General features: G+C 42.2%; 1 protein-coding gene across 1 annotated transcript; it reads right to left on the minus strand.

Moving 5' to 3' along the window:
* Window positions 1–10,744: 10,744 nt before the first annotated feature.
* On the minus strand, window positions 10,745–11,808 carry LOC133920444 (ethylene-responsive transcription factor ERF039-like). Its single transcript, XM_062365064.1, has one exon. The coding sequence runs from the start codon at window positions 11,675–11,677 to the stop codon at window positions 11,018–11,020; it is 660 nt and encodes a 219-aa protein (XP_062221048.1). The 5' UTR covers window positions 11,678–11,808; the 3' UTR covers window positions 10,745–11,017.
* Between the last annotated feature and the right edge of the window lie 5,171 nt (window positions 11,809–16,979).

A 16,979-nucleotide genomic window follows, 5' to 3' on the forward strand; every position in this document is an offset into this window, starting at 1 on the left:
CTAGTCCATTAATTCTAGCAAGGATTTGAGAGTGTGGGTTGGAAAGTGAGATTGAGTGCTAGTGAGCTTAAATCCATCTTTTGAGCATTTGAGTTCTTTGTCAAGCTGTTGACTCGCATTTGTTACTCTTGGAGCTCGGAGCTCCTAAACGGCTATGTAAGGGAACGGACAGGCTACGCTAGCCTAAAACAAAAATTTTCTACTGCATTCACCCAGGAAATTATGCTACTAGGAGATCAAAGATTGTTACTACTTAACGTGCAGTGCAGCGGAAGAAGAGTTGGAGTAGATCGATCCAACATCGTGCGCGTCAAACTCCTTGAACAGCTTCTCGATCAGATCCACGACCTACCCCACGCAGGTGGTCACGCTCCTCGACCAACTCCAAGTAGGTAGTCGTGCTCCTAGACCAACTCCGAGCAGGTGGTCGTGCTTCTCGACTAACTCTGAGCAGATGGTCGTGCTCCTCGACTAACTCCTCGACCACGTCACGTTCAACTCGACGAGAAGATCAGCGCCGCAATAGCAGTAGGGCCTCTACGGTATCCACACATTCTGAGCAGAAATACTGAGCGTCAATGTGCTAGCACCACACATACGGATAGGGTTTTGGGAGATCATGTGGAAGGCTGTGGCTAGGGTTTCAGAGTGGCTCAACCTGTGCTCGCCCTACCCATGCCTCTCCTTATATAGAGCTCACCAATGGGCTCCCACGTTGGAAACCCTTTAGGATTCTAACTTCTCATGGATCACAATCCAATCAAAACACATATACAAATCCAATTCGCATGTTTTGTTCCAACTCATTAAGTGTGTGATCTATTAGGTTCATGTACAAACGGCTACGACTCGGAAATCCTTTCCAAACCGAAATCAATAGCGGTCCCTAGCAGGATATGTTGACTCATGAGTATACATAAAAGATCATACCAATTGAACCTTGATATACATATGCACCGATCCCTTCGCCTCACGATACCAGTCAAGCTCAAGCCGAGATATGTGTCATCCTTGTGGTAGCTCAACCATTCACTCGATCAAATAGTGGATTCATCATGATTAACTCTTTAATCATATTGGCATGGCCATGCATTTTTTCAATCCAACTACCTCAAGGGATTTAAAGATATCTCTCCCGTTATCAAGGAGAGGCAAATTTCATCTTAATCACTCATACCCCACGACATGTTTCATAATAAACTCAAAAACTACCTTTATGACTACCCAGTTATGGAATAGCGTTTGATACCCTCAAAATATGCCACTACACATTCTGGGAATCAATGATAATCTCAGATCTAAGAATCCTGCAGGTACACCATTTGAGATAACAACTGATTACACATCATAAATAACAATCCCAGCAGTATCTCAAGGTGTGTCTATCCAATATCATGGTCTCTAACATAAATATCTATATTATTGACCAGGTATCTCTATACCTATGATCATGAAACGTGATCATCAATCAATACATGTGCTAGTCTTATGTATCACCATAATGATATACGATCAGGGATCAACTAAGAATAATATCTTGATATAAACAAAGAGTTTCATGAACAAGTTACACGCTTTCCAATCAATGTAAACAATAGTCATTCTTGGAATAACATATTATTCGGTAGTACATAAACATAGACGTGTGATACAATCATCTCTATGATTGCCTCTAGGGCATATCACCTTCAGGTTAGGCGTCACCCGGAGAGCACCCAAGCTTGTGGAGTGCCCTGGTAAGTTTGTAAAGGTCAACCTCACCCCTGCAAGGGAAGAGAAAGGTCGAGTAAGCCTCGAGCTCGATCTTTGTGGTCGCTCGGTGAGGATAAGGATTGAGAAAGACCCGGCTCTTTGTGAGTACCTCAACAAAGATGTAGGATTGTTGGATCCGAATTTTGGAAAATAAATACTTGTCTTCTTTACTTTCTTGCATACTTTCTTATTCTAGTTGATCTTTTAGGTGATTTGCCCCAATATACTTGTTTGTGAGTTTGCGACTGCAAGTGGTTGTTGAAAAGAAGCTTATACATCAATTAGAACATGTGGTAACTCATAGACTCAACTAGATTCGCTTAAATATTCATAGTTTTTGATTTTCTGTTATTTCTAGAATATCCGGGTTCACCCGGAGTATCCGAATCTTGTACAAGTTGGAGTCTCTGGATTGATCCGGAGTATCTGAACTCTGTAATCCGCTGTGAAGTTTAAAATTTTAGGAAACGTCTATTCACATCCCTCTAGGCGACATCACGTACATTCACAAAAGAAAGAAGAAAGAGATATATGGAATGCTTAGCATATGAGGTAGTGGCCATGTAATTCTTTGCTAAACCTGAGTGGCCTGTTATTTTTAAAAAAAGATTGTAGTTGAGGGTCATTGTTTTATGTTGGGCTATATGGCTATATTGAAATGATACTGATTTTGTCAAATAGAAATACTCAACTTTGGTTGGGAGTTTATTGGTTGTGATACTAGGTGTTGTTGAAAAAAAAGAAGGAAGAGATGAGATATATATGACATGCTGAGCATGGGAAGCGGTGGCCATGGGGAATTCTTCGCTAAACATGTTCAGTAATAATTATGTGTTGTTTGAAATTTCAAATCATCGTGTGGCTTGTTTTTTATTTCTCGTGAGAAGTTAGCCTTAAGCTGATATGACATAATAAGATACAAATAAGGCTGCCAACGGGTCGGGCGGGTCGGGTCTCCGCGGGTTTTATACCCAGCAGGGGTAGGGTGAGTGTAGAATTTGCCCCACGGGGATCGCTGGTCGGAACCCGAAAAGTTTTCGGGTCGGGCATGCGGACGGTTTTTCGCTCGTGGGTGTTCGCTGATGTCTGATAACAGTTCACAGCATCGACTCAGCTAGCCCAGCCGCTCAGGCTGCTCAAGGCAGCCCATTCGGCACATCTGCCACCCCACCCCCTAACCCTAGTCTGTTCCTGGCTTCCGACTCCCGCCGCCTCTCCCACCCGCCGATGCCACCCCCACCTGCCAGTGTTGCTCCCATGCCATTGAGCCACTGCCCGTGACCTCCTCAGGCCTTAACGCTGCTTGCACCTGCCACGTCGCAACTTGTGCCCGTGCTCCCACCCATGGGTTCTCCATCAGGTTTTGGGTCCCCACGAAGTTTAGGGCCGAAGGTGAATTCTCACCCGTTAGAAGTTTTAGGTCGGATCGAGTTTTACGTATCGGGTTTCAAATCAGGTGTGTTCTCACTGCACCTAGCCCCGACTCACCCTATTGCCATATCCATATATAAGGAGATATGCATAGGGCAGTGCAAAAGGCTGGAACGTTTTTTTCTATTTTCTAAAAAAAAAAGTTGGGTAGCTATACGAAAGACCCTACGTGAGGGCAGCGAATCTCACGTATTCAAATGGATGAATTGAACGGTGTAGAGCATTGCATCGTGCGTGTTGTTTCCGCGAACACCATGATGACCGCTCCAATTTTGCTTTCGCTTCACTTTGAACATGTCGTATTGTCCTCCTGTTTTGTAGCTTCTGGCCAGGGCCTTTTCTCCCTGATCCAGTCTCGTGCTCCTTCGGATATTGATCGTTCATGACTCGTTAGTCACAACCCGGAGACTACCTTACGGATTTTACATAGCTTATAGCTAGTCACTTAGTAGCCGACAGAAGCACACTTGAGCTACGATGGTTAGCTAACTGATATTTATGAACTTGTGGTCAAGTTTGCAGAAACTATGAGCAGGGAGTTCGAGATGTCGATGATGGGCGAGCTCAACTTCTTCCTTGGGCTGCAAATCAAGCAATGCAACCAAGGTACATCCGTCCACCAAATGAAGTGCACCAAGAATTTAGTGAAGAAGTTTGACATGAGCAGTGCAAAGTCGTTGGTGACACCGACGGCTACCTCGACCGTGCTTGATCCGAATGAAGATGGTGAGGAGGTGGACTAGTGGGAGTACAGGAGTATGATCGACTCCCTCCTATACCTGACGATGATAAGACCCGACATCCATTTCACCGTCTTCTTGTGTGCTCGCTTCCTGGCTTCACCGAGGACGTCTCACCGCCAAGTAGTGAAACACATTCTGAGGTATCTCAAACACACTCTCGAGTATGGTCTTTAGTTTTCTGCATCCTCTTCACTTTCTCTTCGTGGCTTTTTGGATGAGGATTTTGTTGGTTGTAGAATTGACAGGAAGAGTACCTCTCGCACTTGTTATTTCTTGGGTACTTCTCTTGTGTGTTGGTCTTCTTGCAAGCAGTCTAGCGTTGCGTAGTCTACCGCTGAAGCTGAATTTTATGGATGGTTGCTACCTTGAGGGATTTTAGGTTAAATTTTAGGAGTGTGCCACTTTTCTGTGACAACACCAATGCCATAAGTTTAGCCAATAACTCAGTTCAACATTTCAGAACCAAACACATAGATGTAAGATTTCGCCTCCTGAGAGACCACAATGAGAAGAGAGACATTGAGTTGAACTACATAGATACCTAACACCAGCTAGCCGACATCTTACCAAGCCTCTAGATGCAACAAGGTTTGTCTTTTTGAGAGCAGAGCTTGTTGTGTGCCATCCCTATGATATTGTGTGAGGGGAACTTGACTTTGTACATACTCTATCTTACTTTTATTGTATTTGCATTGTATAACTTTTTTGTAAGATAATCATGTTAGCAAACTTCACTTATATGTTCTTTGCACTTTCTTGTACTAATCGTGAATTTGTGCTAAGTATAGTGGATGTATAACAATTTGTATAAACCTAGGCTCTTATTGAAACATGACATAAAATCTGTTGAGCAAGCTTGTCTTTTCTAAGAATGAACTTGAAATATGAACATAATCTCTTGTCACTCTTGAGTGTTTGCTTTAGCTTGATCAATGCTTAAAGTAAGGCTAGTTCTATGAAAAACTTGTGCTATGCCACTTTGTTCAGTTCAGCAGATTGGAGGTTTTGAACCTTTGTCTATGTAAATGTTTAGCTAATGATTAACCCTTGGGAGAGCATTTGCTCTTTTGTGTCGCAAAGGTACGACTTGTTTTGGCTTTGTGAAAAATTGTATATATTGAATCCTATGTTGAGTTAATAAAATGAATGATCAAGTTTTGAGCTAAAATTGAATCCAATACGGTGGCTTAAGGCTTCATGTGGTTTATCAAAGAAGTGAACCCATGATTGCTTAAAACTCACTTGATGACAATTAAATGATCAAATGAGAAAGTTAACTTGTACTTTTTAATGTGTTAAGAATATTATTTTTCATGTTATCAAACTAAGGCTTAGATTGATATGTGAGTGTTTGCATAGCCCGTCAGGTTGAATTTGGTTGACTAGTTTGAACTTGACATAGCACTAGTTTCTCTAATCTTTGTAGTGATTATGAAACTGTGGATGATTTTATGATGACATCTTTCGGATAATTGAACAACATGATCAAATCAAAGTTGACATCTTGAAATCGACTCGCATGGGCCAAGTAAGTGCTTATAAAAGGAGGCAAACTTGATTCACTTCAGTGCTTGTGACATGAACTCACTTCGAGACTTTGTGCGCCTTTGAGTTATATTGTTTACTTCCCCTAGTGCCTTGACATCTCTAGTCCTTGCAAGTGCTTTGTGATCTATATGTGAAGCTTTGTAGGCTTGTATTTCATTTGCACATCTTTTGCACAGTTTTGTGTCCTTGATGTTTGCATTGCTAAAGGGGAGAAAATATGCCCAAAGATATTATGCATAAATATTCAATAAAAAGGGAGAAAATTGCATTTATCTAGAAATAAAAGAAAAAAAGGAATATGTGCAATCATCAAGGAGGAGCATGTGTTATTGGGTTTTTGAGTTTTTCTTGCTCTTTTGAGGTTTTTTGCTCTTCTTTGCCTCTCTTAAGGTTTTTGCAAACTTTCTTATGCCAAGTGACATATTTTGCTCTTTCTCGAGTTTTTTATCACTTAAATGAGTTTATCTTAATTTCTTCAAACCAAAATATTTGTGCTTTGAGGGTTGTCAATACACTTATTAAGGAGGAGATTGAGAAATCAAGTTAAAATGTGCATTGGTTTACTTGTGATGAGTGATTGATATTTGTATTTATTTGGCTTGATGATCTTCGGTTCTGCATGATCTTTGACGTGATTTAAATTGATTTGAAATTTCATTTGAGCATATTGATTATGGACTAACTAGAATTAGTGTTAGAGATATATGCTTGCTTATCTTATAGTGTGCAGGTGATAGATGCAACTTGTCAGTCGATGATGGGATGATCTGGGCCAAGCGGAGTGCTTGGTGCTGGAAGATCAAGGAGGTTGGGTGGAGTCAAGGGTGATTCTAGCTGAACACATGGAGGTCAAGCAAAGTATGGAAGGTGAATGGAGATGGCGTGTTGACAAAAGTCAAGCGAAGGAGATGCCGGTGCAAGTAACAAGGCGGCTTGAGAGATCGGGAGTGGGAGAGACTTGCCGACAGTCAGGATACATGACGGAGTACACACTTCGATATCAAAGCGCTTGCTTAAGATATAAGTAAGGCGGGGAGTCACGCTTTAAACAGCGTTGCAGGCGGTTTCGCGGTTTGACCTCAAAACCGTGGGAGGACTGGAGGATTACATGGCACCATCGCGAAGCTTGCGTCAAGGGAAGTTAAGTCGTGAAGGCGCCACGGCCTTCCGATGAATGAAGAAGAAAATTGACCAAAATACCATCGGCGGTAAGTAGGAGTGTACTACAAGAGAGGAGTATTTTAGAAGAGAGCTAGGAAACTTAAGAGTCAAATTTTCTAGCCTATAAATAGAGAGGTAGGGCTATGAGAGAGTTTGAAACAGTCACTTGAGCCCCCTTATGCCACCCATTTGAGAGCTTAGAGCTAGGGTTTTAGAGGAGAGAAGGATGAGTGATTAGCATATCTAATATATAATAGGTGAGAGTTTTGATAGATAAATCTTTGTAATTTGCCTAAAATAAAACTGATCTCTTTGAGTAATGAAGTTTATATTTTGCATATGCTTAAATTCCACTGCTTCTAGTTTCTCTCTATTGTTTCTCTTGCAAGTTTGTAAGTTTTTCGGTTTTTGGTTTTGATTTTTGTTTTGTTTTTTGACTGAAATTTCAGCACATTGTGATGTCATTTTTTTGTTGTTGCTAGAGGTATAAAATTCGCATACACACGCTTATGTGATGAGGTTTTGAATTCCCTTGTCTCTAGATAATTAACTTGAAGAGTTTCGTTGCTTGGATTATTTTTTCTTGTTTATTTACAAATTATGATGCGAGTGCTAAGACACATAGATTGATCTTAAATAGAATATATGTTTCATATACCATCCATTGAGTCGTGCTGCCTCGATTTTTTCTGGTTAAAACTTTTCTCTATTTTTGCTTTCGTTTGAGTTTTGAGGTACATTATATAATCTAAATAGGAGAAAATCATCGATTTAAAAAAATTTGTTGAGCTAAATATTCACCCACTCTAGTCACCGAATCTCGTTTCTACACCATCTTATTTGAAGTATGATTTCGTTTTGTTATATATCCCGGCGAAAAAAAATATTGCATGACATCGAGCTGCCTCCAGAAGCGGGATCGGATTCTGATAAAAAAAACCTTCAACAATGATCCGTGCAAGGCGGAATCGGCAGGTTATTTGGCAGTTTACCCCGTTCACTGAACACAACATACTTTGAGTCTTTTATATATAGAGAGAGAGGATCTTTTTGGTAGAGTTATAACTCTAAGATATTTTTTAGTAGGGTGTTTCTAACTTAAAATGAAACTAGAACTATGATACTTAAGAGTATTTATGTAAGTCATTTTATTTTAATTTTAATATTAAAATAGAGTATTGAATCACTCTATCTTAATTTACAAATCAAACTCCGATACGGAGGTGGAGCTAAGAGTAGCAGGGGCCATATTCTGCTAGCAGGGGCCACTCTGTAGGCAGAAGAGACAACTAAGTACGTAGCGTTAGATTAATTGGGTCGTAGCAATCAATGCCAGCACCTCCCAAAAGCCGAGCACCCGTCCATTCTTCTTCTGAAGATCGATAGATCGATAAAGCTGCCGTAACCTCTTGCCTAATAATCACGTCTTCAAAGTTCCACTAGCCTTTGCATGATTGCACGAGTAACCCATAGGTCATACCCGTCCAAATAAAGCCATCATCATCAGCTCAAGTGGTGGTAATAGTAGTATGGGAAGAGGGGATTAACGAAGCAGCTGCAGGCAAGGCACTCTCGTCGCGTGAGCACCGAACGGAGAACGCCGCCGCGCCGCGCCGCGCCTTTACTGGTCGATCATGGATCATGATTCATGGAGCAGAGGCACGAATCTGTCTTGGTAACATTTTTCTTAAAGCTAGGTTGATCTGATCTGTGAGTGTGGGTTTATTTACTGTCCAAGAGGTCAAGCTATATATGCTTCCTCTTTCTTGCAAGAATCCGATGCTCGACCGAGCCCCAGTGCACTGCTAGCAGCTAGAAGAAGGCTCGCTCTGGACAAGATGATTCCGGAGGAAAAGGTCCGTTAGGTAAAGAAGAGCAGGCTAATGATGGCTTAGTTGTGGATTCGTTTCACCCAAATTATTGAAAAGGCAATTGGATGAATCGGAGGACAAGAGATTATAAGTCACGGATTTAAAATGTACTACTAGAGCTTTGAATACTGGCCGGCTTGGTCTGTCTGTCCTATTATTTAGGCGAGTGCCCCGCGACTGGTTGGGCAATTTGCGATTAGACTGCAGGTTTTGTTCACAAGCAAGCGATATTTCTTTCCAAAATGCGAGGTGTATGTATCTGTCGTCAAGCGTCGGATTAACAAATAACAACGTGGAGCTCGTTAAGCTTTGTCCCTACGTTCGCACTGCTGTGTGTTGTGCAAGCCTCCCCTGTTTTTCCTTTTCCTTTTCTGCGGTACTCTACGGTCTAATGAATTCTGTATCGTGCATAATTAGACCACTGGCCTGTATTCTATCAGCCATTGTTGCATGCAGCTCACGATCAGAGATAGTTTAGGGCACAATGCGTCATCCTACCGGTGGTATGGTATGTACCTGAGATCTGCACCATCGGTATCGGATTCAATCTCTGATCACCTATTTTAATTTCCCCGTTCCGTTCTGGTCAAGATTTAAAAACCGGGTTTGCTTTAGCTTCAATTATTCACTTATTTAGAAAGAAAGCTAGCCAGCACTGGTTGACAACGACTCTCCAGGCACTAACAAACAGCTCACTGTTCCCATGAATGCATGATTAAAGCCAAATGGGAGAACTAAAGTATTGTCACAACGTCCAAAAAAAAATCGCATGAGCGCATATGCATATTCATACGCTAGTCTAGTACCAAATGGTTACAGAACAGCATATTAGAAAAGGGAGATGCGAATATGTGCATGATCATTAAACGACGAGATAATGCCACACTGATCATGCACATGCACAGAAAAAGCTTTGTTAATCAGGGCGCCCACATGATCATCCCTAGAATATTGTGTAACATGAGGCTGGCCCCCTGCCAACTATTCAAGGTCACAAGAACAGAATGACATCCTTCTTTCGGATGGTCTCAGCTACAAATTATCAATCGCGTAGTAGACTAGCGTACCCCGCGCGATCGTAACCAATCATTCTCGATCCATATGAGCTAGTAGAAATTTCCCTTCCAAGAACGGAGGGTGCAAAGGCTGACAAGGCGATGTAGGGTGGTGGTTAGCTGGATCCAAATTTTAATGGAGAACAGAGTCAGATCGTTCTGGAATGCAGTTAGTACATGCCTCCATGCAATGCAAGGAGTAGCGTCATAGAATTAACAGTAGGAAACGGGCCTACATTCTGTACTAATTTGTATCCAGTGTGCAGTGGGGGTCCGCAGAGACTGTATACTTACTCCTCTAATATTCAGTGCGTACAGATTTTCTTCGAAAAGACAGGGTAGTTTCTGAACCCAAGTTTTTTACATGAACCGTGATGGCAGTCTCGGCACATTCCCTTGTGCGCCGCACCTAGTTCCTCAGGACATCACAGTCCAGGACCAACCCGCGTCATAGTCCGCACACCACGCTACGTACTCCTACGGTCGGTGACCCATGCCCTCCTAAGTCCCAACCCTATTTGGTAGCCATGACACCAACCTACAGCAAGATTGTAATCCCTAGTAGCATCCGCCCTGTCCCTCTAATCCGCAGGTTTCTTTACCGATGGCATGCTTGCATTGCCCGGCATGTCAATCTATTCGCAACCAAACATGACCATCTAGAAACGAGCCATCACGGCCTCACATCACATATTTGCAGAGGTACCAAACGAATTTTTCTCTTACTAAGGTACCACAAGCCCCTCATCGTGAGGGACTTTATTTCTTTTTCAAAAATAGAGTAACAATATCTCGGTTCTGATTTGTGAGATGCACACAACCATTACTCTTGAGAGTAGTATAAGCAATGGCCGTCAGAACTCCTCCTTGCCATTGCACGGCTTCCCGATTGCCATGAGATCATCCCCACCCCCCCCCCCACCCCCAAATTTCCAGTTTTTGGCTAACATATATATACTCATTTATTTATTTACAACAGTTTTGATATTTTTCCTGGCGGTTTACACCCATTGGGCAAAAAAAAAAAAGGTTTCCTGGTAGCAAAGGCGTGTAGCTAATACGGTATGGTGCGTGTGATAAATTCAAATCCCAGTATGCCCTCCCCCTCCAAGCTTTTCTCCAATTGGAAATACTATACATGGAATATGAACAGTTGATACCATATCTAGCCATGTCTTGAAGTCTTTGAACACAACTTGAAATGGAAAGTAATAACTACTGAACTTTATTGTGTTGTAACAACATCGTGTATCGATAAACTATGTAGGGTACCCACTATGTATAACTTTTGTGGAAACTATTGTATTGCATTTGGACATGTGTTAGCATCGATCATGACTAGCGCAGGAACAGATCGAATTAGTAGTGTTCAGTATCACCATGCAGATCATCATGAGCACCTCTAACTTGAAGCTAAAAGTGACATGCATGCCGCCTTTCGCCGGCCCCTTGCTCCTCAGTGTTCCCATAGCAGCAAGGGCTCGTCCCATGTCAGATCGTAACAGCAAGGCGGCGTCAATGGCGGCAACGCGAAGCCGAACTCGAGCGTAACGTCGGGCAACTCGAAGAGCGCGAGATCTAGGACGTGGCCATCCGCCGGCATCGCATTCTCAGACGACGGCGCCGCCGTCTCTTCGTCCTGGGCATTGCCGGCGCCGTGGCTAGAATTGCTAGATGCGGCCCGCGCGCTCTCCATCGCGGCCGCAAGCGTGGCCGCGGCGCGCACGTCCTCGGGGGCCGCTGAGGCGGCGCGGGGCAGCTCGTGCGAGATCTCGGGGAAGTTGAGGTGCGCGGCGCGGCCCTTGATGGCGAGCGCGGCGACGTCGTGCGCGCGCGCGGCCATCTCGGGGGTGTCGAAGGTGCCGAGCCAGATGCGCGACTTCTTGCGGGGCTCCCGGATCTCGGACACCCACTTGCCCCACGCCCGCATGCGCACGCCGCGGTACGTCGTGCGCTTCAGCTCCCGGCGCGGCCGCTTCCGGCTGCTCGCCGCGCTGGAGCCGCCGCCGGACTCGTCGAAGGACGGCGACGAAGCGACGGGGGAGCCGGAGCTGCAGCTGCTGCAGGTGGCCGCGGAGGCGTTGGACACCGGGGACAGTACTCGCTCTTCTTCCATTATTGGTCACTGAAACACTGACGGCTCACTGTGCACGTCTCACACTCTCAAGCAAAGCTCATGTGATCACTGCTTGCTACGAGTTACGAGCTGTGAGAGTCAGCGAGTTGCCGAGGTATATACTTGCAGGAGCGATGCAGCGCGAGGTGTGCGACGAATTAACAATGCCGAATCTATACTTGTTTTGCTTTCCCTAAGAAGTGTGATTGTCATGCACATATGATAAGGACAGGGCTACACAGTGTATTAGATGCGCTTTGTTCGGACGTTTGGTGGTCCGGTGAGTTCCAACAATCTGTACTGAAAGCCTTGGAAAGTCAACATGATGAACCTTCATGGCGACGGTGACAATTTCCGGGCCAATAAACGTGATTAGTTTGGAAAAGATGGCCATTTCAAGTTAGTTGAGTTTGTACTGAGAACATGGGATCTGACAGATATAAAAAAACAAGAAAGTACTTTGGTCTGCTTACTATTTTAATTTATAGCACGGTATTATCGCACATAAATCTTCAGCCAAACTAGCAAAGCGCCTCACGTTCTTCTAGTAACTAAAGTTCACCATACATACATCCGAGAACCACATAGCGCTTACCACCAGTGTTCACTAAAATTCGAAGTACGTCTGGACAAAATTCGGCCAAATTTGTAAGTTTTTTCCAAATTTCAAGCAAATTCCATCCAAAACTTTAAATTACCAGCTGATAAAAATCAATAATCACCAAATGGGACGGTCATTTTTTTCTACCGGTAACAAAAACCCTAAAACTATGTCGGATCGAAGCCACATTGAATGCTTCTTTTCCAAAAAGAAAAACTTAAATACCACATGGTACTACAATTTTAACCTAAATAGTATGCAATTTTAGATGTCCGGGACAAAAATATCTCCTGGCAATTGCAATTTATCAAAATTTGAAAAAAATTATCAAAATCAACATAATAATATCCATTTCTTAGGTCATATTGCAATTCTTAAATCAAATATATGTATTTTTCTGATAGAATCGACAGTTTGAACATGTCAAACAAAAAACTATCCTATCTAAGATCCTAACATCCTTGGTCAAAACTATAGTATAAAATGTCAAACCAGGGCTCAAGAGTTTAATAATAGTCCCTAACAGTCAATCAACAAGAAGCTTCTCTTTGTGATCTCGTAAAGAATCCAACATTGCACCTTTGACACGAGGCATGCGAACAATTTACCGTGACAATAAATATTCTAGAGAACATGTGTAGAGATAAAAGAGAAACATTAAGGGCCAGGGATTGGGATCGAAATCCTTAAAATTTCTAGAGCAACAGTACAACTTTGCTTTGCAAACTGGCCCTAGCTAGCACTTTTATAGTTCACAACTGAAGTAGGAGTACGAGGACTTCTGTGCACAAATAGCACGACAGCGGTATAACCTAGTAGGAGCACTAAATTAGGTTCGTCCAAGGATTAAAAATGGTCCGAATCTCCAACGCAGAGATCCTAAAGATTTGGATCTTGCTCGCTACAGGCATCCTTGCAATAATGCAAACTGTGCACTGATGGAAAGCACTGCTAAGTGTTTTACTGAATACTCCTACATCTTATCTAAAATGCAATTTTGGGAACCCCGATTGCTCTCAGAATGTGTATATGCATAATGTGGTCTACGTTCTGCAACGTTGATTAAGCACAAACACTGGGGGATTCCCTGAACAGATCCCATATTTTGAGATATGAAAACTGCGGCTGTATCGCCATCAAACTCTTCTGGTAGAAAACTATGTGCTCCACATGAATAGCCCAGCTCACCGATTGGCGAGCTGCCCAGAGAAGAAGGGTGCCCTCATGGGACGCGAGCCTCGTGATTTGCATATAAATATGATATTGCTATAGTTTATCTGACTGCTTCTCACCTTCTTAATACCTAAATTATCTCATTCTCTGTTCACCCCCACGTTCTCCATCTCCGGCGAGCTCCGACCCCGGCTTCTTCATCTCCAGCGAGGTTAGAGCTAGGGTTAGCATTTGAGGTTGGATTGGGGTGGGGATTCAATGGCGGACAGTGGGTTTAGAGGGAAGTCGGCGGCGGCAAGTTTGCCCAACGGTGGCGACACGGGGGAGGTGTCAATGGCTGCAAGTGGCTTAGGACGGACATTAGGTAAAGTTGCGGTGGGGATATCAAATTGAGATGGGTTAACGAAGGAGCGAGTGGCGGAGGTACAACTGTGGGAGACGTGGCAAGAGGGCAATGTGGGAGAGATCTGAGAGGAGGTCGGGGAAGGAAAAAGATCAAATGGGAAAGAAAGTGATCGGTTGTAGGATTGAGATGAAGTAGGAGAATTCGACGTCCAAAATTCGGGTGACAGAGAATTGCCTGAGTGGGCAATGGACTAGGCCTATAAATAACCTCATCGCCTCCGTTGTTTATTCCCTCCAAAGCGCGCGCATCATTGAGCGCCTTTGCCAAAGGTGACACTAGCTAGACGTAGCCACACATGAACACTTAACTAAGCCTTAAGGATACCCTGCTCATGCGCCTTGCTTAATCTAAACTAAGACCAGCTCGAGTAAACAAATCACGCGTATGAAAATCAATTTATTGGCAGATGCACTCGCTCCACAGATGCGTCCAAGTGCTTAAAGTTTGCAAGCGCTCGTCTTAATAACCAGGTATTATAGGGTGGTTAGCACGTCCATGGCCGTGCCATGCTAGGAGCATTTCCCATCAAAGTGCCGAAAGCTACGTTGCAAGGGATCGGCTTGATGAGCAACAGCAGCACACGGCCACTGATGCGAACGCGACGGTCTTGCAGCCGTGGAACGACCGCAGGGCTCGAATACGAAAGCACCACCCCTGATGTTTTTGTGTATGTACACTGTACATAGATGCAGCTGCGTACGTACGTGCTGGATCGACGGTAGTGTCAGGGTCGTAATCCACGTTTCTCTTGCATGCACCCTGGTGCTAGTTAGTTGGACCTCCTTTGCCGGCCATGTAGGTTTGTGTGACAAAAGTGATCACATGGCTAATTACGTGCCAGCCTCCTCTAAAGTGCACACTTTTGATCTCAAAGATTCTTCTTCTTTTTTGCATACTTTACATCCTGCGGCTTGCTTTTGTATATGCATTAATTGGTCTAAAGCAAAAGAAGATTAGATCGACATGGCAATAATCCATGGGCAAAATAATCTTCTTGATTACCAGGGGCCAATAATACATGTAGATGTCGGCATCATAAAATGAGCATTAAACAAATCGTACTCAGGCGCAGATCGATCATGAGCTCGGATCAGATGTCTGCAACGACATTCTCGTGTATCTAGAGAGCCAGAGCCAGATTACTCGTCCCTGCAAGGCTGCAAGGTAGTGCAGCTGCCAACACCGACGGACTCAGAACTAAAATATTTGAGTCTCACTTATTAGACTAGTTACCTAAGTATCATATTTATTAGGCTAAAGATGTACTTACAAGTCTGATACATATGATATATCATTAAACATAAAAAATTATCTAATGTCCTCTGCATCCCACCTTCGGTCCACCTCTGCCTGCCAATTAGGTGTGACGACGAAGAACTGGCTGGTCCAAAGCCCAAATAATTTGCGGCTACCTAGCTAGCCTAAACGCGATTGAGTAATTGAACCAGCGAATGGCACGGTACGTCTAACCAACCGCGAATACCACCCGGGCAGGGAAGCTGCTGATTCTTTCATCGCCAAAATCAGACAGAGACAGGTGGCCCCGGCCGGATGTGGGCGAAAGCGAAACTCCACGGCATTGGATCCTCCTCCTAAGCTGCTATTGAATCTTGAGCATTATTCTCTCCGTCCATGTATATAAGGTGTATTTTTATTTGAAAAGGCTAAACTTTGTAAGGTTTGATCAATAATTAATCAAATTATATATATGTTGGTTTAAAGAATTATACCAAAGGAAATGTATTTTAAAGTGCTTTAATATGATGCTAATTTTGTAGCAATTGACAATATATTACAAGAGAAATTGAAAGTCAATATATATATATATATATATATATATATATATATATATATATATATATATTTCGAAGACCTTTTATTTTAAAATATATCTTACATAAATGGACGGAGGAAGTAGTTGGCCATTCTTTTCTCAGAGAAGTTGTTGGCTCTGCCCTTTCCTTGGCATCATTAATTAATTCACAGAATCACAGTGCAACACAGGCTTGTGTATACAGTTGGGCTTAATTTTGAGTCTTGCTTGTTAGTATTTAATTTTCAGTGGATGTTAGAGCTCCTGCCTATTTTGCCTCAAAGAATATTCCTATCAAATTCCGTCGAAAAGATATACTTATCAAATTATTCTTTAGACTATGGGGTGTAAATCAGATTGGAGGTAAGAAAGTACAGGTAGGGTGTCATGTGTAGGTTAGTAGGTATGTTTCAATAGGATTTTTTTAATTCGGAAGAGATAAGAGTGGATTAATTAAATGCATCCTTTGTTGGTGTGTTACTCCCAATGGATAGTACTTTCATGGACATAAATAAATATCAATTTGGTTATCGACATGGTTATTAAAATATAGATTTAACTATTTTTCAATATATTGCTAAACTATTATAAAAATATATTATTACAAAAATACTTTTAGAGATAAATCTATCCGTCCAAAAGAAGAAGCATATTGCTATATTTAAGATTGACACGTCATATGGAGAGTAATAATTGGTGTGTTGAAAAAACTCCTTATGCATAGTACTATATCTGTTCTTATATAGATGTGATTTTAGAATACGTGCAGTTAAATTTTAAAAACTTTTATTATTAATATACAGGAAATTGCTATGATTCAACACATAAAAATTAATACGAGTGGATTAACCGTTAAAAAACTTTCATATAAATATATGTTTCAATAAATTTCATTAAAAATAATTATAAAAAGTAATATTAAATATGTGTATTGGTATTGAGACCCAAATGATAAGTAAAAAAGAAGGAAGATCGTATTGTTGTTTCCTAGGCTCCACAAAACAATTAATTATTGTATATTTTATGAGTAATTATGTCGTATGATACAACCCAGTGCACCTCTACATGGTTTTGTATTATTGGATTCCATGCCGGAGCAGTATCCTATACTCCTTTCGGTCGTAAATACTTATCGCTTTGGTCAAGATCCAGTCAACTTTTAAAATTATGACCGTCAATAGCTTCCAAAATATTTAGTTTAGAAGCATAAAAATAACACAGTGTATATTTATCTTTAAATATACCTTCATAATACTATATTTTTAGTAGATATTATAAATATAGTCTAATAAAAAATAATAGTCAAAGT

Source organism: Phragmites australis, chromosome 6, assembly GCF_958298935.1.
Source record: "Phragmites australis chromosome 6, lpPhrAust1.1, whole genome shotgun sequence".
NCBI lineage: Eukaryota > Viridiplantae > Streptophyta > Magnoliopsida > Poales > Poaceae > Phragmites > Phragmites australis.